The following is a 25,809-nucleotide window of genomic DNA, read 5'->3' on the forward strand; positions in this document are numbered from 1 at the left end:
GTCCGACTGCGACCCCATGGACTGCAGCACGACAGGCATCCCTGTGCATCACCAACTCCCGGAGCTTGCTCAAAGTCATGTCCATCGAGTTGGTGATGCCATCCAACCATCTCATCCTCTGTTGTCTCCTTTTCCCCCTGCCTTCAGTCTTTCCCAGCATCAGCGTCTTTTCCATAGAGTCAGTTTTTCACATCAGGCGGCCTAAGTATTGGAGTTTCAGATTCAGCATCAGTCCTTCCAATGAATATTCAAGACTAATTTCCTTTAAGATTGACTGATTTGATCTCCTTGCAGTCCAAGGGACTCTCAAGTGTCTTCTCCAACACTTTCTTAAATATTCGTTCCCTAAAGGGGAAGCTTGAATTGAATTTAGGGCAAATAACTCACAAGATAAATTCCATTTTATCAGATAAATTTGCAATCAATGCAGATTTCTTTTCCTGAAGTTCTTAACTCTGCTCAGAGTCTTCCTATATCCCCACAACTCTGATGGATGAGGATTATTCCGATCACTAAATTATAAGAGTGAGAAGTGTGGTAGAAATGAATATAGTGTTTGGATAAGAAGTTCACAAATTAGCAATGAATGAAACTTTTACAAAAAGGTAGAGGTGTTTATGAGGTTGCAGAATGAGACATAGCTTCACAGAATTTTGGGGAACAAAGCATTTTATTGATGAATTATTTCAGCAAAACAGACCAATATTTTTCATATAATTTTTGACTTGTCTGTTGCTTTAAAAATATGTGTATAGATAAAATGAGTATAAGAAAAGTTAAACTGGGGACCAACAAGAGAAAGGAATGAAAATGAAAAGAAAGGACTGCTATAAATTGAGCATCTGTTCCTGAGTGCTAAGTCACTTCAATTGTGTCTGCCTCTTTGCGACCCTATGGATGTAGCCTACCAGACTCCTCTGTCCATGGGATTCTCCAGGCAAGAATACTGGAGTGGACTGCCATGCCTTCCTACAGGGGCTCTTCCCAACCCAGGAATCAAACCTGCATCTCTCCTGCTTTGCCAACAGGGTTCTTTACCACTAGCACCACCTGGGAAGCCCCTAATCAAGCATCTGCTAGGAGTCAAATATATATTTTACAAATGACACTGAAAACCTATGGAACATATTACAAGGCAAAAATATAAAGAAAAGCAACTATTTTATGAATGACGATTGATTGTAAAATACATTTATATTTAGTTACTATTTTATTTATATATTTATTTATGTAATTACTTTTAATCAAATTTTGTTAAGATGTGTATTGATTACTTGGCATTTATATAAGTATAATTGCATCTTACACCATTGCATGTTTAGTTGCTCAGTTGTGTCTGACTCTTTGCTACCCTTTGGATTATAGCCCACTAGGCTCCTCTGTCCATGGGATTTTTCAGTCAAGAATACTGCAGTAGGCTGCTATTTCCTCCTCCAGGGGATCTTCCCGACCCAGGGACTGAACCTGTGTCACTTGGGTCTCCTATATTGCAAGTGGATTTACCTACTGAGCCATTGGGTAAGCATAGTTATTGAAAATATATGTGCTATAGTCTTTAGGATTTTAACCTGAAACTTCCTGTTTACATTGTCCAATTATACAATTATCAGGTAAAATTATGTCATAATTTTAGACAATTTAAAAAGATAATCACTTATCCTAATTATTAAACTGTTTCAAAAATTGTATACAACTGCAACAAAACTTTAATCTAAAGCAATTTTAGAAGTAGAATATAGCATCTTGTCCCTTAATATGGTAATTAAAATACTAGATTTCTAAAAAACATTTAGGTATAATAACCTTCATGTTCAGTACTCTAATGGTATATAAAAAAGCTCATATCCAGTCATTCTAAAACCACATAATTCTTCATATATAAGGCATAGCTTAAATTGCATATATCAATAGAAACACACAATGGCTGTTCACACTGTTGACATTGTTTAGAGTTCTTAATCTGTATCACCTCTCAACATTACACTGATCTAGAACATCATTTGAGGATCCAGAAGAAAATGGGGTGTGGATAGTGAAGATGGTGGACAAGTCTCAGAATGAATGAACAAACTTTGTTAAAAATGTAAAATAGTTTTACCAAAATTGCTACTTTTAAACACCCTTCAGAATTCTAGAGTTTCAATTCCCACATTCTCCCAGAGTACTTTGGACTTTTAATTGGGAAGTTTAAAAGACAAAATGAAGTGTTAATGACTTCAGCAGAAATAGCATAACTGTGAATTGGTTTTCTGAGGTTACTCTCTAAAGATAGTTTTTGGCTCTTCTTAGCTAAATACTTAACCTCATTAAATCTAAGCTTCATTTATAATGTTTTCAATATTATAAATTCAATATTTTTATATTTTTCAAAAAGACCTTGAAAATATTTAATGAAACCAATACTGAATTAACAAGAGAAGTTATCTTAAAGTAAGTAAAACACAGAGGCCCAAGCTACAAAGTTAGAGATTTTAATGTTTAATTAATTTGAAAAAAGAAAAATGTCTAAATTTGTACATAAATCCTCTATGACCCTGGAGTAAATTATTTGAGGTGTTACTTCAATGTTTATTCTCACCTGTCTTATCAGTCAAAATATTACATTATAGCCATGCAGAAACATAAACATACCTATTTAAGAAACCTAACCCCCAACTGTTTGAAGTACCCAGATCTTAAGTGATCTTAATTTTCATTCTCTAGCTTAACTATTCATTTATTGCTTTCATTCACAAGTTAACTGTGTCAGCCAGTCAAAATTATGGTTTTTAGTAAAATCAATATTTAACTTTAGTAGGATATATTGGGTTTCTCTGATGGCTCAGATGATAAAGAATCTGCCTGCAATACAGGAGACCTCAGTTTGATCCCTGGGTTGGGAAGATCCCCTAGAGAAGGGAATGGCAACCCACTACAGTATTCTTGCTTGGAAAATCCCATGGACAGAGGAGCCTGGTGGGCTATAGTCCATGAGGTTGCAAAGAGTCAGACGCGGCTAAGTGACTAACATACACACAGGATATATTACAAGGGGGACAATCTATGTTTAATTAATATTTTGCCTGATATCAAAATATTTTCAGTGCCTCTGTAGTGGCCTGTAATTTTTGTCACCAACCATCTATCCCTTTCATGTAATAATACCCTCATCTTTCTTTACTCTACCCGCAGTCTATAAACTTTGGGTAAATTTGATCCCATCTTGTCCCAAAGTTAAGCATAAACCAATGAAGGAACTTATTTCCCTGGACAATCAGAAGAATCTAATTCCCTGAGTACAGTGTGAGGTTCAGAGATATCAATTTGCCCAATGAAAATCAGTGAGATGCAGTGGGATCTTAAAACTTTATTTCTTTTCCTGTGGGATTTGAACTTGGAATCAAGTAGGTATGGGCAACTGACTTGATACCGTGAAGACTGAGAATGAAGCAATGTTAATGCCTGAGCCAAGAGATACCATGCAAACAATCCTTCATCCTCGGAATGTGGCCAAGCCAGAAGCCACATCTTCCATGGGATTTTCAGTTACAACTGGCTATATAGCCCCTTGGGCTTCCCAGGTGGCCCTAGTGATAAAGAACTCACCTGCCAATGCAGGAGACAAAAGAGATGCAGGTTTGATCCGTGGGTCAGGAAGATACCCTTGAGAAGAAAACGGCAACCAATTCCAGTGTTCTTGCCTAGAGAATCCCATGAACAGAGGAGCCTGGCAGGCTACAGTCCCTTGGGTCACAGAGTCAGACATGACTGAAGCAACTTAGCATGCGCATTATCCCCTTTATCTTTAGGAATTTATGGTTGGATTTTCTGTCTTTTGTAAGTTTTTTTTTTTTTTTTTTTTTGAACCTTTTTTTGAACCTTCACCCCCTACAGTGGAAGTGCAGTCTTTTTTTTAAAAAATCGTATTTACTAATGTCTGTGCTGGGTCTTTGTTGCTGCACATGCTTTTCTCTAGTTGCAGGGAACAAGGGCTACTCTCTAGTTGCCCTGTGCAGGCTTTTCATTGCCGTGGCTTCTCTTGTTGCAGAGCATGGATTCTTAGGCTTCAGGCTTCAGTAGTTGCACGGGCTCAGTAGTTGTGGCTCCTAGGCTCTAGGGTACAGGCTCAGTAGTGGTGGGGTACAGGCTCAGTAGTGGTGGAGTACAGACTTAGTTGCTCAGGGCATGTGGAATCCCATGGGATCAGGGATCAGGGATTGAACACATATCTCCTGCATTGGCAGGTAGATTCTTTACTACTGAGCTATCAAGAAAGCCCTGTAAGAGGTTTTTGTTTGCTTGGTTTTGCCTGCTATAAACCTCGTGCCTATTATAAATACTGTATTGTGCACTTAAAACTTTGCCAAGGAAGTAGATCTCACTTTAAGTTTTCTTACCACTATGACAACAATGAATAAGTTAGTTAGACAAAGTGGGCAGAGGGAGGGAGCTGGCCTCTTGCTTTACCTTTGAAGAGTGGGAGGAGTTTTTTAATGAGCAAGTCATTTGGTGTAACCTGTACAGTGGGGGTGTATTGATACCATTTAAGTGTCAGAAACAGAGCATGTAAAACTACAACAACTACACTTCTTTATTTATATTTACCATCCTGAGGCTCAGAGAGATATTAATGGAGGAGACCAAGGGAATATGATGGTGCAATAAACTTGACCTCTCTAAGATCTATTTTTTGAGCACTACAAATATAGTTTCTACTCTTTTATATTTTAGTATAGACTTTACATAGTTAAAATAATAGATATAGAGAGCAGTTGAAGATTAAAAATCTTGCAGCTCTAGTCCTTTATATATGACTGCCCTCCCCGCCACCAAAGTTTCTTTCTGTCTCTGATATACTTGTCAGGGAATGGTGTTGCTAATATTCTTAACTGAAGATGCCCATATATTTGATATTTTTGTAAGTATTTCAGTCAATGGCAAAAGTAAAATTACCCTTTGATTTTTTTCCATTACAATAACTTTTCACTCATTAACTTTTGGATGACTAAATATTCTCATGCCAAAAGCTTACAAAATAATTTATAAATTATTTCAAGGAATTTTCCAACCCGCCTCTGTGAATATAGACCTCATCTAAATGAACATTCTTACCACTTACCATTTTTATTCTCTAAAAATTCTTATTTACTATGTTCAACATTCACAAAAAGTTAATTGGGAAATCAAGTATATAAATATAGGAACATAAAGAGAAATAAAGAGAAAGTTTGCAGTCAACAAAGGAAGAGACATTTTTAGCAATCCAGAATACTATTGAAATAACTGTTAAAATTGTTAAAATTCTAAAGCAGACATTTGTCTAATTTTTTCATGTTTACTGTATCTCGTGAAGTAATTATATATCTTTTTTTCTCTGCTTGGGTAATGTGATTCCAAAATAAATCTCATTTAAGCCCCAAAATTTTATATGCCTTTTAGATTGTCTACTGTTTTTATAAATATAATCTAAAATATACAATAAACATTCGAGTACATGAATTTTTAAACCACTCCTTAGCAAAGGAATATTTTCAAGTTTAAAAGATAACATTGGAATCAGAATTTAGTTTTCTTACCTTTCTGGATATGTAAGTGATTTTAGCTTGAGAAGCCGAATAGTGTATTTGCATGTGGAACATTGCTGATTTGAGCTTTGAAAATATGCCAAACCAATGCTTGAAATATTTGCAACATCATTTAAAAATTGACCAAGAATCTTGAATTCTTCAAGTTTGTAAAATATTTTGTGCCTCCTAAATATAAAATTTGATATCTTGTCATATTAGTAATTTGAAATGTAATACAACTTTAAAATCAAGATAACCTTATCAATGTTAGGTAGAAATACCCATATTACAGGGAAAAGGTCAAACAATAAAATATGTGACATTTATTAAAATAATCTGAAATAATTAAAAACTAGATAAAGTAAAAAGATATGTAACTTCCACACTCAAATATTTTGGGAAAATATTTTGGAGAAAAATCGGGACATCTTGTCTTTCCACCTTGGTGTCTAGATTCTACAGTTGTCTAAGATTAGAGAATCCATATTTTGCTACTTTTTATAAGCCCCTGAACAGCTATCACCATTCTCTGAATAGACTGGACCCACAAATAATAATCCTTTCCTGTTCTGTGCCACTTTATCATATCATGGGTCTGCCTGCCTCTAAAAGGAAAGAACAAAGGAGGAGGAGGAAAGAGACGGAAGGAGGAAGGGAGAGAGGATGGGTGGGAGATGTGAAGGAACGAGGGAAGGAATGAAAGAAGGAGAGAAGAGAAGGAAAAAGAGGGGAAGGGAAGGAAAAGGAAAAGTAGAGGACAGGAAATTTTTTTAAAAATCTGTTAAATAATTTCTTTGTTTGAGGCAACTCTCACATACAGAATGGCTGAAAAGCAACCGGCGGCCCACCCAGCACTTGTGCCGTCTTATATTTGGCCTGTTCTCTTCTCCTTCAGATTCTCCAAAGCATCTAGACCCCAAAAAGGTTGTTATCACTCCCCTCAAAACCCATCCCTGTCAGAGTGACTACCTCCTCTTGCACAAAACATAATGTCATCGGTCACATCTCTAACTTCTGTCCGAGAACTTATCTAGATTTATCAGAGATACTTCAAAGTCAGTGTATCCTGATGGAAACATGTTGTTTTCCCCACAAAACTCATATCTACTCCATTCATTCCAAATACCAACTGATCACCATGTCTCTACCTCCAGCTGAGCCCTGTCTAATGAGACCCAGACAACTGTTATTCACCATGTCTACTTGGATATCTCAAGAATGCCTAAAGCTCAATAAGTTCAAATTTAATGACATCTTCCCCAACACTCACCAAAAACCCTAAAACGTAGAAATTTCCTTATAATTTTATATGGCACCACAATGCACTGTCCATACCAGACAACTAGACTTCACCCTTCAGATCATCCTCTCTTTCAACTCCTACATCTAACCTAGCCTATGTGCCTACACTCTATGGAACATCTTTAACCTTCTTTGCATCCATCCTCATCCTCATTTTTCCACTGAAAACACTTTATCTCAGGGCACCACTGTTCTGTGCCTTGATTCTTGCAACAGCATCCTGTCTTTTCACTCTCCAATCCACTCTGGTCAAATTGCTTTTCCAAAACAAAACCCCAGTCCTGGCTCTATCCAGACTGCCCCAAAGCAAATACTTTATTGGTTTTCACTTGCTCAGTGACTAAAATAAAAACCCTTGAACATGTCCTACAAATTCTAATTCCTACAAAATCTAGGTGCTTTCTATCTGTCTCACCATTCTCTTCCTTTTCCTGGCCTCTGTTCTCAGACATATTAAAGTTTCTTCAGCACCTGAAATGGATGACACTTCCTCCTGCTTCAGGAGTTTTGCCTTTGTTGCCCCTCTGCCTGGAATCAGCAGAGCAGATTAACTTCTGCTCCTCAGTTTTGTCTCAACAAATACAAAAAGTCCTTAGAAAACCCTTTAGTGACTCCACTAACTATTTTATGTTCTCTTACGTTCTATGGTTTGCCTCTAGACATTTTTCACAGACAGATCTTATTTACATAATTTTATCACTACTCATTTATTTTATATCCTTTATTGGACTGTAAATTTAATGAGGGTAGTATCATGTTTTTCTTATCCTAGTATATTCAGCTCCTAGTACAGTGCCTAACTCAGTATGGTGGTGGTGGTTTAGTCACTAAGTCATGTCTAATTCTTGTGACCCCATGGACTGTAGCCACCAGGCTCCTCCGTCCATAGGATTTTCCAGGAAAGAATACTGGTGTGGGTTGCCGTTTCCTTCTCCAGAGCTCAATATAGATATTAAAAGTTGTTTGCAAACAGAAATAGTGAATATCATTATTTTATTTGTATTCTGTACAGGAAGTTCCCCACATAAGAATCTTCAACTTGCAAAGTTTCAAAGATGTGAACATGTGTTCTCATGTCCAATCACATGTTAGTTCATGTGTCTGGTGTACACTGGCACATGCATTAATCTTCTACAAGTAGCTATGCACAATAAAGTACACAAAAGCACTGTATAGAGTACAGTAGTACAGCATTGTTATTTCAAGCAGGATGTCCAAAAGCAAGTGTAAAAGCAGCAGTGATGTAGCTGGTACTACTGTACTTTTCAAAGTACTGTACTGTAAGATTAAAAATGTCTTCTTTATTTTTTGTGTCTGTTTGTGTTTTATGTATTATTTGTGTGAAAAGTATTATAAACCTTACAGTATAGTACTAAGTAGCCGATTATGTTAGTTGGGTACCTAGGCTAACTTTGTTAGACTTATGAACAAATTGGCTTCATGAACACACTCTTGGAATGGAACTCATCCATACGTAGGGAACTTACTCTGTTTGTAAACTCTTCTGCTAACTAGACTAAAAGTATGAAGGAACACAAATCTAATTTTCCCTAAATTTGTCCTTAATTTCTAGTACAGTTCAAGAAATGTTATTGAATGGTTAAATTGGTTCCTCTCCTAGTATGTCCTAGCTCAGTGAATGACACCATAATTCAGATAGGCATCAAGTTTAAAATTCAAAGTCACTCCTAATCACTTTTCCCTTCACTTTCACATTTAATTAATCACAAAAACAAATGTATTCTAAATCCTAAAATCCCACTTCCACTGACTTGATCCAAGCCCCCATTATGTTTCATGTAAATTATTATGATAGCCACCACTCTGCACCTGTTTCATACTAATCTCCCCATTACTCATCATGTGAGGAGTCATTCTAACCTGAATACACAATATTGACACGGCAATAAAAGATCATTTAAAAGTCTCTCACTCCCATGGCATCTAAAACAGTTAATATCCCAAAGCATGACTAAATTCATTAGCAAAGAATCATTAATAGAAAAAACATGAAGGCCATTAGCCAGGCTTAAATGGACAGATTTACCTTGTGTATGGGTTTCATATTTTTACATTTTTCATGAAAAATGTACTCATCAGGTATTTGAATAAAATGCATCAGTATTTAAAATAGTGTTCTGCACAGAACATGATTCTTTGAAATCAAGACTCATAATTTGTTTGCCTTCTGAACAAGTTTGAAACAACTGCTCTAGGACTGCAGTCTGTGTGCTATTACTAAACTCAGCCACTTTCTATCTCCATGCCATTGAAAGCACTTGCATCCATTCCCTGACAGTAATACCATCCTTTTGAACATTTCCTTGCTTCTCTCTCTGGACTCCCATAGCTCATGAGTGTTCTGTTACTCTAAGACTTATTACTCAAAGCTGTAATTATGCATTAGTCTCCTCCAGTATTCTGTGACCTCTTCGAGAATGGTAACATTGCTATTTCAGTTTGGATCCCCATTATTTAGTGAAACGCCTGAATACATTTGGTTGGTGCTAAATAACACTTGTTGAATAAGTAAATTTAAGAGCTAACAAAGCGTGTGTCTGATAAGAATAAGTAATGAATCACACATATATGTGTGCATGGGTATATACACAATTTTAAGCAATTTAAAGTAATAAACTATTGGGTTGGTCAAAAAAGTTCATTTGAGCTTTTCCACAAGCTGTTACAGAAAAATTGGAAGAACTTTTTTGGCCAACCGAATATTATGGAATAACATCAATAGTTATTATAACACATCCTAGCAGTGCTCAAAATTAGGTGGAAAGTTTTTTTCTTTTAACTCTTGCAGTAGCTAGATGTATAACATAAACAAATTATTTAGTTTCTTCCATATTTTGCATCTTCATTCATAGAATGAATGAATTAGAATATGACAACCAGAGATCCATTTAATATTTAACAATTTAAGACTCACTGCATAGAAAATTTATACTGTTTGGATTATCTTCCAAAGTAGATGCTTGAGAAAATATATTTTACAAAAGAAAGAAACACTAAATTATACTTACTCATAGAGCCTTGGCTCTTCAACGATTCCAAGTTGGTTTAATAATTTAAATGTAACATAGCCATCCTTCATATTTTTATCCAGAACAATTATACTGAGAACAAAATAATAGGCTACAAAACAAAAATGTGGAATGCAATTCATGTTATTTTTAAAATTTATTTTGGTGCAGATATGCATATAAATATATATTTGTGTAATCTAGGCACATATTATATCTGCAAATAATATTGAGAGGCACTCAGTTGGTACACAGATAGTATAATTTCCCTCTTGTTAAATTTTAACTAGTCTTGAAAAAATGACGAATGAAAGCTTGCCAGACAGTCATGAGTATGGTGAAAAGTTGGTCAAATAATTAGTAAACACTAACTGGTCTCAAAACCAAGAAATATCAGAATTTAAGTCAATTAATTTTTCTCTATCAGTACATCTAAGGTAAATATTATAAGGTTCCTTAATTACATGATTAATAGTCCTACCTAAATTTGCTTGACAAATATAATTCCCAATTTCACTGACTGTTTAGGAATGACAGTAAAATTGTTATTTAGTCACTAAGTCATGTCCAATTCTTTTGCAATTCCAAGGACCATGGCCTGCCAGGCTCCTCTGTCCATGGGATTTTCCAAGCAAGAAGACTGAAGTGGGTTGCCATTTTATTCTCCAGGGGATCTTCCCAAGCCCGGGATGGAACCCTCATCTCCTGCACTAACAGGTGGATTCTTTACCACTGAGCCACCAGGGAAGCCAGACAATAAAATTAGACAATCCTATATAGAGTGAGATCATAGTATCTCTTTTTCAAAATGTCATTACAAACAATTGATATATCTTTCAGAGTAAAAGATGCAGAACTCATCCCTTTACCCATTATAGTCTGGGCTACACAGAAATTTCCTACTCTCTGTGAATTTTCCCAAGTATTGTGCAAAACTCTTAGAAGACAATGTATATAAACAGAATGTGGAATAGATGAACTCTTCTTCTGAGATACACATGTATGAAAATTGTGCATGTTAGCTGTTAAATGTTCCTGTTAAATAGCTAAGAGTACTTAGATCCTTACTACACCTCAAAGTAATTGGCCTTTATCAACTGATAGCACAAAAGACATAAAGGAACACTTCTTACTTTGCAGTGACTGCGCAGCATTAGATAAAATATCTTGGTCCCCTCACCCAAAAAAAGCGGGTGCTCATATTGCTCAGATGATTCTTGGAAGTATGATATATTGAGATGCTACATAATTACCCTGACTCCTGGTATAATTACATAGAAATTCTGGGTTAAAATTCATAAATTAGATATATAACCAAGCACAGATGAGGAAAGACAAAATACTAGGAGGCAGCAATGAAGAGAAATTAAAGTCAAGTCTTAAGAATTGAAGCCCTGGGTCTCTAAAGGACTTGAGAACTGGTTGGAGACAGAGACTGAAGTGTCAACCTGAAGGCGACACTAAGTGATGCAGCTGAAAGGAAAAACCCTGCACAGAGTCAGGGGCCTTAACTCTGTTTTGCCACTGAAAGAGAAACTTAGAAAATTCTTCCTACTGATTGTGTATTAGTCTTAAGTGGAAAAAAAAAATTCCCTGAGAATAAAATAAATTTCAGGTAACACAGAATTTAAATTTACAAGTTCCCATTGGTTAAGGACCTCCATAAATTTACATGAAAAATCCTCCAGGGTTATGGTACATAAATTCTGGAAGAAACAAAATCCATCTTGTTTTGAAGGGAGAATTTTGAAGAGCAGAGTGATGAGAGTTTTCTATGATAAAATATGGCATGAATATTTATTTTGAAACAACACAAACATTTTTCATTTAATTTTAACAAGAGACTCGGATTGAACATTGAGACTAGAAAATGATAACAATAAATCATGACTAAATTATTAGATGAATAAATAAATATATATACACATACATAAGTTTAACCAGAAGAAAACAATAGATTATTTAAATTAATAGATTAATAAATAAATGCATATATACATATATAAGTTTAACAAGAAGAAAACTATAGATTGCCTGCATTATATTACTAATAAATGAAAATACAAATTTATATTAAAACAAGAAAATTAATATCTTTAAAGTACTCAATGAAAATAACTCTCAATGTAGAATTCTATTCTGGACTAAAATTACACTCGAGAGTATGAAAACGATAAGGACATTTTCAGGGAAACAAACTGAGAGACATTACTTAGTGAAAAGTTATTAAGGATCTTTTAGCAAGATAAAGTTTAAGTCCAAAAGGAAGGCGATGAGGAGAGAAAAAAGGACAAGTTAAAATAACTGAAACTGGTAAATATAAGTGAGCATTTGATTAATGGTAATATTCATACTAATTATTCATTGTTAAATAAGTGAAATAAAATACTAAAGAATATAATATTAAAGATAGATTAAAAAGGCACAAGATTTAAAGGCTCTATGAAACAAATTGTTGTGTCAGAATCTGATAAATATCTGTGAGGCAAAAAATGACGCATTTCTAATTGAAGCAAAAAATGAATGAAGCAAAAAAAAGCAAGTCACCAGGAAAATATGAAAATCCTGAAACCATATAGCTAAAACTCACAGCTTCAGAATACATAAAGCTAAAACCTAAGCAATGTAACTCCTGCTAAAATAAAAGATTTAAACAGCATTTGAATTGTCACATAGAGAAAATGTCCAAGATGTGACTGAAAATTATCTGTTATACCAAGAACAAAGAAAATCACAACTCTGGTGAGAAAAGACAATCAACTAATGCTAGCACTGAAACGAATTAGATGCTGGGAAAATCTGACAAGGATTTTAAAGGAACCATCATAAAAATGCTTCAGAATCAGAGGCTGTTGAAAAAAGATGAAGGAGTAGAAAAATCTCAGCCAAGAAATAGACACTATAAAAGAAAATAAAGTAGACATTACATAAATGACAACTACCATAATGGACACAGAACTTATGGGATAGTCTCAATAGTAGAGTGGAAATAATAGAGGACAGAAATCAGTGAACTGGATGACAGATCAATCTGCCACTCAATCTGAAAACAGAAAAAACAGACTGAGAAAAAAATGGACAGAGCCCCAGGGACTTGTCAGACTATAGCAAAAAAAATTATAATCAAGCTTCAGAACACTAAAAGTAAAAAGAAAAATATCCTGAAAGCAGCCAAAGAGAAATGATGTGTTATCTAAAGGAGAACAACCAATTGAGCTACAATGAATCTGAAACCACAGAGGCCAAAAGGAAGTGATAACAACACTTTTCAAGTGCTAAAAGAAGGAACTCAACTCTAATTCTTATACACAGAAAAACTATACTTTGAGAATAAAGGAGGAATAGAGACATTTTCAAAAAAAACAAAGAATTTCTCTTTAGCAGACCCATTCTTACATATTGTAAGAAGGAACATAGAGGAATTGAGAAGGAAATAATTCTGGAGTATCAGAAACAAAAAGGGGAAAATGGGAAAAGAAAAAATATGGGTACACACAATAAAGTGGGCTTCTCTGGTGGCTCAGATGGTAAAGAATCTGTGTGCAATGAGGGAGGCCTGGGTTTGATCCCTGGATTGGGAAGATCCCCTGAAGAAGGGAATGGCAGCCCACTTCAGTATTCTTGCCTGGAGAATTCCATGGACAGAGGAGCCTGGTGGGCTACAGACCATGCAGTTGCAGAGAACTGAGTGACTAACACTTTCACAATAAATTATCCTTATCCTTGTGAATTTATAAATAATATTTGATACTTGAAATAAAAATTATCACATGATCTGATACTCGAGACAATAATATTAAAAAGAGAATGTAAAGTAACCTAAATGGAGGTGAAGTTCTCACATTTCACTTGAAGTGGTAAATATTGGTACCAGTAGACTGTGAAAACTCACATATGTATATTTAACTGTAGTAGACCTCCCCAAATATGTCCATGTCCTAATCTCCAGTATCTGTGAATATGTTACCTGCAATGGCAAAGAATAATTAAGAATTCAAATGGAATTAAGGTTGCTAATAAGTTGCCCTTAGAAGAGAGAGGTTACCTTGAATTACCCAAGGGGGCACAATACAGTTCCAAAGATTATAACAAAGCCTTAAAGGTGGAAGAGGAGGACAGAAGAAGAGAATCATAAAAAGAGCAGCAATGCAGAAGGAAGGTCAAAGTGATTGTTTCTTCTTTATTCTTCTTTGTAATAATTATTTTAGATATTCTAAGATATGTGTTTTTCAACATAAATTTAAAATAAGATTGTCTATGTTTAAAGGAACACATATAATTATAAAACTGTTAGAAAAAAATTTGAGTGAAAATCTTCAGGACTGAGGGCTCATCAAAGAGTTCTTAGATATCAAAAGAATGTTCCTTGAAAAGAAAAAGTGATAAATTAGTCTTCGTCAAAAGTAAAGCCCTTTGCCCTTGTGAAAGCCCTTGTGAGGAAGATGAAAAGACACTCAAGTCTCAAACTAGGAAAAAATATTTGCAGACCAAATCTTCAATAAGGAAAGAAGGACTATCAATAAAAATATATGAAGAACCCTCAAAAGGCAATAGTTTAAAAAATCCAATTGGAAAATGAGCAAAAGACAAAACACACATTTCACCATACAGAGAAAATATGCAAACTTATAAGCCAGTAGGGTGACAAAAATTAAAACCTTAACAAGATATCACTATATACTATCAGGAGCTTAATTTTTTAAAAAATAATGACAACACCAAATGCTAGTAAGAAATTATTCATTAGATTACTCATACTTTGCTGCGGGTAATATAAGATGGTCAGCCACACTAAAAAATTCTCAATTTCTTATAAGGCTAAATGTGCAATTAACTTCTGATTCTGTATTTATATTCCTGAGACTTTATACCAGAGAAATGATAAATTCACATGAAAACTTTTATATAAATATCCATAGCAGCTTTAATCATAATAGTTCAATCTAAACACACCCCTAGTGTTCTACAACATATGAATGACTAAGCAAACTTTAGTGCATACATACCATGGAATACTACTCAGCAATAAAAAGGAATGAATTATTGATACATGGCACAACACAAATGAACCTCCAGAAATTATGCTGAGTTTAAAAAGTCCAGTTAAAAGGTAACATAGTGGATAATTCCCTCTATATAACATTTTTCAAAATGAAAAATTTTTAGGAATGTATTAATGGATGTCAAGGATTAGAAACAGCCGGATATGAAGGTGATATTAATATATATGGCTATAAAAGTGCCACCCGAGAGGTCTGATAGTGATGGAACAGTTCAATATCTTCATTGGGGTAATAGATACAGAGCTCTATATATTATGAGTAAGTTATAGAGAGCTAGACACACACACACACACACAAACACACACACACATACACACACCAGTGAGGAAATATACATAAGATGGATGGATTGTAGCAATATCATGTGATAGTGATATTACATTTATTCTATAGTGCTACAAAATTTTACCACTGAATAAAGCGCACACTGGATCCCTCTGCATTGGTTCTTACATCTGCATGTTAATCTAAATTTAATTCAATAAAAGTTTTAATGAAAAAAGTGGATGAGCCCAATTCTGAATTCTGAAAGAGCCTCTTGATGAAGGTGGAAAAGGAAAGTGAAAAAGCTGGCTTAAATTTCAACATTCAAAAAAACTAAGATCATGGCATTTGGTCCCATCACTTTATGGCATATAAATGGGGGAAAAGTGGAAATAGTGGCAGATTTTATATTCTTGGCGCCAAAATCACTGTTGACAGTGACTGCAGCTACAAAATTAAAAGACACTTCTTCTTTGAAAGAAAAGCTATGACAAACCTAGACAGTGTATCAAAAAGCAAAGACCACTTTGATGACAAAGCTCCACATAGTCAAAGCTATGGTTTTTCCAGCAGTCATGTCTAGATGAGAGAGCTGGACCATAAAGAAGGCTGATCACTGTAAGAATTGATACTTTTGAACTCTAGTGTTGGAGAAGAGTCTTGAGAGGCCCTTGGACAGCAAGGATATCAAACCAGTCAATCCTAACAAAGAGCAACCCTGAATATTCATAGAAGGACTGATGATGAAAATGAAGCTTCAGTACTTTGGCCACCTGATGGGAAGAGTCAACTCATTGGAAAAGATCCCAATGCTGGGAAAGATCGAGGGTAGGAGGAGAATGGGGCAACAAAGGATGAGATGGTTTGATGGCATCACTGACTGAATGATATGAGTTTGAGCAAACTCCAGGATATAGTGAAAGACAGGGAAGCCTGGCATGCTGCAGCCCATGGGGTTGCAGAGTCGGACATGACTTAGCGACTGACCAACAACAATTCTGAATGACAGGACACATCACAAACATTTAAAGAATATCTTACAAATTGATAACAATTTTGACTGCAAAATATCTACAATAACTGACCAAAAATAACTTATTGGGTCTATTTCAAATATTTATTCCTCAGGAACCAGAATCAATGGCAAACTTATGGAAACATATTGCATAATATTTTCATATAATAGGATTTGCTTTATTTAAACCACTTTAAGCTCCTGATCACTAAACAGAATAATTTTACTTTTTTTTAATACTCCCTCATAAATCTAATTAGTTAATACGTTTCTGAGATTTTCTCCTGTTCTCCAAATTTTCCCTTCTTATTTAACTTTAAATAAATTTGGAAGATTATTATTTACTTGCGCATTTTGTATTTATATAATTTAGTTTCAGTTTCCAAAGGGGCGCTAATAGTGTAGATAGATGTTTTAAACTCTGTGAGTTGTTATATGCTGACATAACACTAAACATGGGAGAATAATCATGGAAATTGAGGGGGAAAACAAAAGACATCGATTGTTTTTTGAAACAATATTACCCAAAGCATATGCTCATTTTATTTAAAAATTAAGTTTTATTTGCATTTGTACAACTGACCCTCTAGCAAATTTTAAAGTTCCTTGAAAGCACAGTATAAAATTTCAATTTTGGATAAAAATTGAAACTAGTATATAAAACTAATAATTAGTTCATTTGTTAAAAAATATTAACTTACTACAGAATGGATTTGCGCCAATGGTATCCAAAAATACAGTCGTCCTGAGAGTTGTGTTTTCTATCCTTTCTTTTAAAATATCTTTCCATAGCTCAGTTTGATAACCTGAGATTTGAGAAATACAATATTAGTCATTGAACTTTCATCAAATAGCATACAAAAATATCAAATTACTGAAAAGAACTAAAGAATTAATGTATTATAACAATAATTACAATTTATGGATTTTTATAACTTAAAAATCCCTTTTCAAATGATTTCACATCCTATTTATTTCAACTATAATAATTCTTACATTGAAGATTCACAAATAAATCTACTCCCTGGAAATCATATCAGATCTTTGCATACTCCATATGGTTAAAGTCCATTTGTCAAAGTTTTTGTTTATAAATTTTTAATTTTACTTGAAACTCCCTTTAGTGAATTCAGCAGAATAAACTGATTAGATAAAACTTGAACATAAAATTTAACTCCATGAGCACAGCCTCCAATTCTCTTATATACATATTCATGCTGATACAGCATGTATATGTACACATTATACATATACTTAAGGACACAAGTGAAAACTAGAGTTAAATCTCTGAATTTTCAATTCAATAGTCTGTCTACTGCATTCAGATTTCAAATTTGGAAGTAGTAATGTAGAAATAGACACATACATGAAGTAGGAAGCATCTTAGATATGTGTGTGTGTATTACATGTGATATCTATATCACCTCTATTATATATGAAATATATATATCATCTCTGCTGTATATATATATATATATGCAATACTATATATTGTATGTATAATATATATTTCAGATATAAACCGTATTTGTACATATAGAATATGTAATACACACACACATATCTAAGATGCTTCCTACTTCACGTATGTGTCTATTTCTACATTGCTACTTCCAAATTTGAAATCTGAATGCAGTAGACAGAATATTGAATTGAAAATTCAGAGATTTAACCCTAGTTTTCACTTGTGCCCTTAAGCAATCCACATGTTCACACTGGGTCACAATTTACTTTGGAAAAGCAATAGAACCAGAAAAGCAATCCCCAACATGAGGCCTGAAGAAAACCAATCCCACTAAGATATGTTATATAAACTAAAATATATTCTAGACAGAGGGGTCTACGAGGAAATGAGTCTAGCAAAGCCTGCAGATTGCTTGCCTCTTCTAGTGATTCTCTACGTATGTTAGTCTATACCTCCTATGAAAGAAAATCACAGGAGGCTGTTTAATTCAGACTTGGTCATTGCTACCCATTTAACTGAAGCTACTTGGCTTTGGAAACATTTCTGGTAGACCTGTTGTGATACGATCAGACGTCTACATACTCATGACATACTTGGGGTCTGCTATTGTCTTTAGCAAACACTGAACAAACAGCCTCTGAAATTCATTTCCAGCTTTAAAATTCTGTTTTTATGTGGATTCTTTTTTCTCTATAATTTCCCACTGTCAGACTTCAGTTAATCAAAAGTTGCAATATTTAACTGTTCTTACCAAGTTTATTGATTTTTGAAAGTATAAACTATGTGTGATTCATGTCTACTTGCTAATAACAAATGCAAAGCTAACCATGGCTCATACCTCTTCACTTCTTAAGACTTCCCTTAAAAACACAAACTAACAGCAAACAAAACCCTCAGTATCACTAAGAATGAATAAGTTTCTTTCTTTAGTGGAAATATAGATGGATGATAGATCCTTCTGTGTATTAAGAACAAGGATCATCAATAGGCCGCCACATGCATACACTACATGCAGCACGGAAAAGAGGTTGACCAAGTTTCTCTCACTAAGAATCTTAAAAACATTTACTCGGAAATGAATTATTTTCTCTGTCCCACAGAAGACTTTTCCAAAAAATGTTAGTATATTAACAAGTAAACACGAAAGCTTCCAGCAGAAAATAATAACACAATTATGTTGTTCATTTTCCAAAAAGAATTAGAGTAATTATAACAATCTCTCTTACCTAGTTTAGGACATGATTTTTCCTTAAAGTCAGCACAATCCGCACATAAACCAGTCTTATAATCTTTGTATGAACGACAAGAAAATGAAATAAAATTGCAGCTCGTTTCCAAAGCTGCCATGAATAAGTAAACTGCTCTCTGGTGGTCGCATTTAATAAATTCAAGTCCTTAGGTGTTAAAAATCAAGCAGTTAGATGTATTAGACAAGTTCAAGTAAATTAGAAAAAAAATTTAAAGATTAAATTCTACCTAATGCTGTGCACTTTATGAATATCACAGTGCTGACTACAATGCAGTTTTATCTCAGGCAACTTAATAAACGGTATCATTAAAAGCTTAAATATAGTATGCCTTTTACATGAGATATATAAGAAATTTTTCTAAAGTCATAATTAAAGTAGCAAAAATGTTTAATTTCAGTACTTTGACAAATTACATACACAGTGCTACCATATTTAATGATTAGTGTACATATAACTCCCTTCTAAACTCTCACCCCTAACATTCCTACTCAATGTCAAAGATACCTGTGAAAATAGGTGACATTAAAGATTTACCGTGTCCCTTTCCTTTCCTAACTTCTCGTATTCCTGTCCCTTTGATTAAACTACTCTAGTTTTTGCGGCCTTTAAAGATGTGATTGTTGATCATTTCCAACTGTAGATCTCAGAACATTTCTCACTGCGGCTCTCAAGTAAGCTAAATTCCACAGAGAGAGCAGCTGTTCAGCTCTTTATGTACAGGATGACCAAGTGCAAGAGTTCATGATCTGTGAATAACACACAATAATAATATGGTAATGGTTGGAGAAGAAAATGGCAACCCACTCCAGCATTCTTGCCTGGGAAACCCCATGGACAGAGGAGCCTGGTGGGCTACAGTCTATGGGGTCATAAAACAGTCAGTTACAACTTAGCAACTAAACAACAACAACAATGGTAAAAATTAAATCCTGAAACAAAACTTGTGTTATATGATACTTTGGCTACACGTGCTTCTTCACTGACATAATTTCTAATGTTTAAACTGATAAACTAAAAATGTTGAGACTATAAGACAATAGGTTTCATCCATAATCAAATGAGATGTCTACTGGTAACATTTATGAACTCAGAAGGATCAAATTAGACCATTTCCACCAATAACTCCTGAATGGTGAAAAAACTGTTGCCCACAGATTAAGAAGGAAAAAAAACTGATTTTCTTTCATTCTTTTGAAGTATGCACAATTTATTATAAAATATTTTTGGTATACCTGAAAAAATTGATTTAGGACAGCCAGGTTGCTTTTTCCCTCCATTTGGATAAAAATCTATATGTCCCAAGGGTTGTTTAATGCCTAAACCTGAGAAGAAAAGACCCAAGAATCACAAAGTATATATAATCAGTTCAGCAACACATATAAAACAAAGTTCCTATAAAATTCATTGACAGTAACTCAAAATGTGAACTGAAAATAAAATGCTCTTTTTCAAAAGATGACTTTTTTTGGTATTATTTCCTCAACTTAACTTCTCACGCAAATTATGTTTCATTAATTTAATACATTTACATGTGATCAGTGTATTATGGGTCCATAACAGTTCTTTGTGCTATGAATATATCAGTACAATTTAAAAAGGAAAATAGAGCAAAAAATCCTCATTGTAGTGGAAATTACATCCTAGTGGAAGAGAGACATCATAAACAAGTAAAAATGCAGTATGTCAGATAATAGTAAGTGCTGCAGAGAAAAATTAAGCAGAATAAGGGACAGTGAATGTGGTAGGTTGGACTTTTAAATAGTTTGGGAAATTCCTTACTGACGAGGTGAGAATTGAACAAAGATGTGAAGTGTGAAGGATGTGAGTGAGGCAGAATCAAGCAGATATATGTGTGCATATGAGCTATTTAAAGAATCCAGTTTAGCTGGTATGACATGTGAGAGAGAGCACTGGAGGAAATGAAGCTAAGTCATTTAGGACTTTTTAAGTGTGATCATTCACTCTCATTTTGGATAATAATGCATAGCATTTGATGTTAGATTCACTAACTAGAAAAATCAAAAGATGCTACTTCAACTAGAAAAAGTTGGGCCAGAGTGACATGAAACATGTAGCTATGATTTAAGAACTTCTGTATACACTCATCCATTGGCATCCACGGGTATTGGTTCCAGGAACTCCCCTCCATCTCCCACTCTCCCACAGAGACACGAAAATTTGAGGATGCTCAAGTCTGTTATATAAAATGGTACAGCACAGTCATCCCCCCTTGCCCACAAGTTCCACATTCATGGATATGGACAGCCAACCATATCTGTAGAACCTTGGGACATTAGGGGAGGTGCAGTTTCTAGGTACATTAACCACTATGGGGTCTGTAACCTAGGGGAGCCATAGAAATTAAAAAAAAAAAAAAAAAAAAAGGTAGCAAGCTCAGAATATTTGGGACTGTGATCTCACTGCCAAATAAGATAACAATGCTTTGGCTTGGGTTTCAAGAAATTTCCTACAACATAATGAACTCGAGAGAGAGATCAGCAATAGATTGAGCACAGCAAAGATAAATACTTGGGTCTGACAGTAAGGATCAAGATGCAGCTATTTGATTTAGTTCTAGTTTGTATCAGAACAAGATAACAGCTGGTGAGGCATTACCAGGGCATGGGGACACTGGGCCTGAGCATTACAGGAAGGGGATACAGGGTACAAGGAGAGACAAAGGGCAACTTAGGTGACTTCCTCAAAATTCCCTGGAATCCAGGGAAGCACATGTAGGATTTGATTGTGACAGTGGTGAGGATAAACTAACCAACTCCTCCTTCCATTCCATCACCCACTTAGCTTGTGGAATTTTAATAAGGAAGAACGGTCTTCTAAATATAACCCCCATGAAGTCCAATAATTTTGGAGATCTTTAAAAATTCCTCATATTTGAACTCATCATAAGAGTTCTAAAACTAGGGGGTTTCAGGTTTAGAGCCATCATTTTCTCCAGTCTGCATCTGAAGTAGAATCAAAACTAAGAAGACTGCTCAGGAATCAGGAAGAAGCAAAAGATACTTATTATTAACTTACAAGTAGCCCTTGATTCAGGCATGCCATTTCCCTTTTATCAGATGGAAGGGGCAAGGCAGTTGAGTCTGCTTGGGCCATTCATTCCCTTGGTTTCAAGAAGGGTGGGGAGAGCAGATATGTTTTTTTAATTTTCTTTTTATTGTAAAATATAACACATACATGCAGAAAAGAACATAAGACATAAAACTAAAGATTAGTTAATGAATATAAAGCAAAAAGCCACTTAGCTACCAAACCAATGCCAGGAAATAACCCAATAACCAGCACCTTACTTTTCTATAAAAATAAAAACCATTTTTTTCTTTTCATACTTTTTCCTACTTCTATTCTTTACCTTATAAGGATGCTTCCAAAACAATATAGTTTATATTAGCTCATTCTGGAAATATATATAAATTGACTCATATTTTAAGCATGCTTTTGTGTCTGGCTTCTTTCAATTATCAGTATATTTGTGATAGTAGACCACATTGTCAGGTGTAAATGTAGTCACTCATTTGTAATCATTCATTGCTATACAGTATTTCATTGACGCACATACCACAACTTATTTATCCATTCTTCTGTTGATGGACATATGCTGTTTCAAATTTAAGGTTAATATGTGTTAATACTATGAACATCCTTGAACACACACATTAATGCATATTTGAAAGCATATGTGTTGGTCACATACCTAGGAATAGAATTGCTGTGTTATAGAATATGAGTGTCTTCAATTTTAATAAATGACCCTAAATAAATTGCCAAAGAGTTTGTACCAATTTATACCACTACCAACAACATACAAGTATCTCTGCTGTTTTACATACCCTCTAATAGATGGTCTTGTCAGGCTTTTTAATTTTAGTCATTCTGGTAGGCATGTTGCTGGGAGCCAGCACACGAGATCCCACCCATGACAAGGTCGTGAGGAGAAGACCTGATGAGCAAGGCAACTCAGGCCTCAGGGATTTCGATAAGCTGCCTTGGCGCTCACCTTAAAGATGATATCTTTCTGATGCTTGCTATAATAGACTGCTCCCTAATTTCTGTGACTTAGGAGAAGGGCTTCCCTGATCCCTTTCTAACCAGGTCAATTTAAAACTTTAATCAACATGCCCCCTGAATGGTGGCACTCTATAAGATTATTCATAAAAAAGAGTATTTTAATCTAAGCTCCTTTTGCTAGCATCTTAGTTTGCTTGACAAATGTGCCTGTACCTTTAGAACTAGTATACATGACTATTCCTCAACAATAAACAACATTGAGAGCCTGAACACATAAAAGTCCCAATGGACATGGAATCCTTCATGGGGAAAAAAGCCTATTGAAAAACATAAGAAATATTATTTTATGAAACTGTTATTCAGTCTATATTTACTTGCTATGTGTTTGCTCTTAACGTGTTTAGCCTGTATAATGAAAGTGTAATAGTTAAAGACTTATATGAATAAAAGTTTAGCCTTAATATAAAAATAATTAGACAATTGTTAATTTAGCTGGTGATTTTTGCAAAGAATTGACCTTGGTACTACATTGCTTCAGCCTGCCATACCATGATTTTATGGGACCACATTCTTTTCTGTTAAGCTCAAGGCATAAGATAGATTACAGAAAACAGGTTCTACTTTGAAACTCTGAGTTGATGAATTCTTTCTTTGTCATAATCTGCTGTGCCTGTATTCTTTAAAAAATGTAACTCTGGTATGTTCTGTGCCTGATACAAAAGTGTTCTGGCTAATCAACCCTTATCAATAAAGAGTCACAAGATGTTAGCAGGCCTCCAGGCCAGAAGATGATGTAAACAAAACGAAACTTTTGTAACTAAGATATACAAACGGTATCCTGGTTTCGATAAGGGTCAAAAAACTGCTGACCCATTGAGCTGATTTGGCATGACTCTACACTTTACATTTGTTTCTATGTACAACTAAAGATATAAAAGCTGCCTTGAAAACAATAAAGTCAGAAGACACTTGGAAACACCGAGACTCGCTGTGTCTTCTCATTCGTATCGCTGACGCCGTCCATCCTGAGGGAACCTGGACCAGCTGGAGCAGGACTCCGGCAGCATGTGGTATTACATGAGGTTTTAATTTACATGTTTCTGCTTACTGAAGATTTTAAGAACTTTCCATTGCCTAGTTGGAATTTCCCTTTTGTAAAATGTCTGATCAAGTCTTGATTTAATTAAGTTGCATTTCTCTTTATTACTGATGTATAGGGCTTACTTATCTGTTCTCCTGTTTTGGCTTGCTGTTAGCTTTCATGAAGGGTTCTTTAATGAGTTCTTAATTTTAACACAATCAGACATCTTAATGTTTCGATTTGGGGTACAGATTTTCATGCACACTTTAGAAAAATGTTATGTTACAAATATTTTTAAAATAATAGTTCATAATATGTTTATTGCTTTTCCTTTCACCATAGGAAAATAATTTTCCCATATATTTCCTATATTTTCCTATTTTATGTTTTATAGGCATAAGAGACATTTTATTTCATTTAGAGTCTTCAACTGACTGACACAGAACTACTTACCAAAAAGTCTATAAATAACAAATGTTGGAGATGACGTTAAGAAAAGGGAACCCTCATACACTATTGATGGGAATGTAAATTGGTGCAGCCACTACAGAAAACAGTATGGATGTTCCTTAAAAAAACTAAAAACAGAACTACAATTGAACCAGCAGTTCTACTCCCGGGTATATATCTGGAGTAAATGAAAATACTAATTTAAAAAGATACATGCTCCCCAGTGTTCACAGTAGTACTATGTACAAGAGCCATGACAGGAAGCAACCCAAGTGCCCATCAACAGATCAACATGTACACCCACGGTGGATTCATGTCAATGTATGGCAAAACAAATACAATAATGTAAAGTTAAAAAAACAGAAAATAAACTAATTAAAAACAAAAGAAGTGAATGGAATATTATACAGCTATAACGTGAAATATTGCCATTTGCAGCAACATGGATAGATCTAGAGAATATGCACAGTGAAATAAGTCAATGAAAAACAAATACTATATGATATCACTTATATGTGCAATCTAAAATATAATACAAATGAGTGAGTGAGTAAGTGAGTGAAGTCGCTCAGTCGTGTCTGACTCTTTGGGACCCCACGGACTGTAGCCTACCATGCTCCTCTGTCCATGGAATTCTCCAGGCAAGAGTACTGGAGTGGGTTGCCATTTCCTTCTCCAGAGGATCTTCCTGACCCAGGGATTGAACCTGGGTCCTCCCACATTGTAGGCAGATGCTTTACCATCTGAGCCATCAGGGAAGTCTAACACAAATAAATGTATATAAAAAACAGAAACAGAGTCACAGACATAGAAAACAAAACAAAACAAAGGGGCCACCAAAGGGGAGAAAATAGGGGGAGGGACAAACTAGGAGCATGGGATTAATACATTAGACAGATAAGCAACAAGGCTTTACTGCATAGCATGAGGAATGGTAACCAATATCTTGTAATAACCTATGGTGGGATATAACCTGTAAAACAAACAAACAGAAACACTATGATGTGTATCTGAAACTTACACAATATTGTAAATCAACTGCTTCAATTTAAAAAATGAGACCCAGAAAAAATGAGAATCATTTTCACACTGTCCAGCAGTATCAAAATCATAATAAATCTAGTAAGTTCCATAACTCTGTATTTTGTTTTACTGACTTTTTTGTCTACCCTTACACTAATATGACACTGTCTTCATTACTACTATAAGATTTGATAACTGGAAGAACATGTCTTTGTGCTTTTTTTTTTCCTCAAGAATACTTCAATGGTACTTGACCCTTTGCATTCCACATTAATGTTATAATTAGCTTGTGAGG

At 34.8% G+C, this 25,809-nt stretch overlaps 1 protein-coding gene across 9 annotated transcripts in view; it reads right to left on the reverse strand.

Annotated features, from left to right (window-relative positions):
* LIPI (lipase I) overlaps positions 1-25,809 on the reverse strand; it is a 78,916-nt gene that overhangs the window by 16,583 nt on the left and 36,524 nt on the right. For all 9 annotated transcript variants that reach the window (XR_014072183.1, XR_014072182.1, XM_081552617.1 and 6 more), the window contains 5 exons: positions 20,167-20,256; positions 18,911-19,078; positions 16,921-17,025; positions 9,878-9,989; positions 5,556-5,732 (listed from right to left, as the gene is read on the reverse strand). Coding sequence is in view for 7 of the 9 variants with exons in the window: in XM_081552617.1 (XP_081408743.1) it covers positions 5,556-5,732; positions 9,878-9,989; positions 16,921-17,025; positions 18,911-19,078; positions 20,167-20,256 (652 nt within the window). In the remaining 2 variants the exon portion in view is untranslated. The remainder of the gene's footprint in view (positions 1-5,555; positions 5,733-9,877; positions 9,990-16,920; positions 17,026-18,910; positions 19,079-20,166; positions 20,257-25,809) is intronic.

Source organism: Giraffa tippelskirchi, chromosome 2 (genome assembly GCF_054371585.1).
Source record: "Giraffa tippelskirchi isolate mGirTip1 chromosome 2, T2T-mGirTip1v1.2.pri, whole genome shotgun sequence".
NCBI lineage: Eukaryota > Metazoa > Chordata > Mammalia > Artiodactyla > Giraffidae > Giraffa > Giraffa tippelskirchi.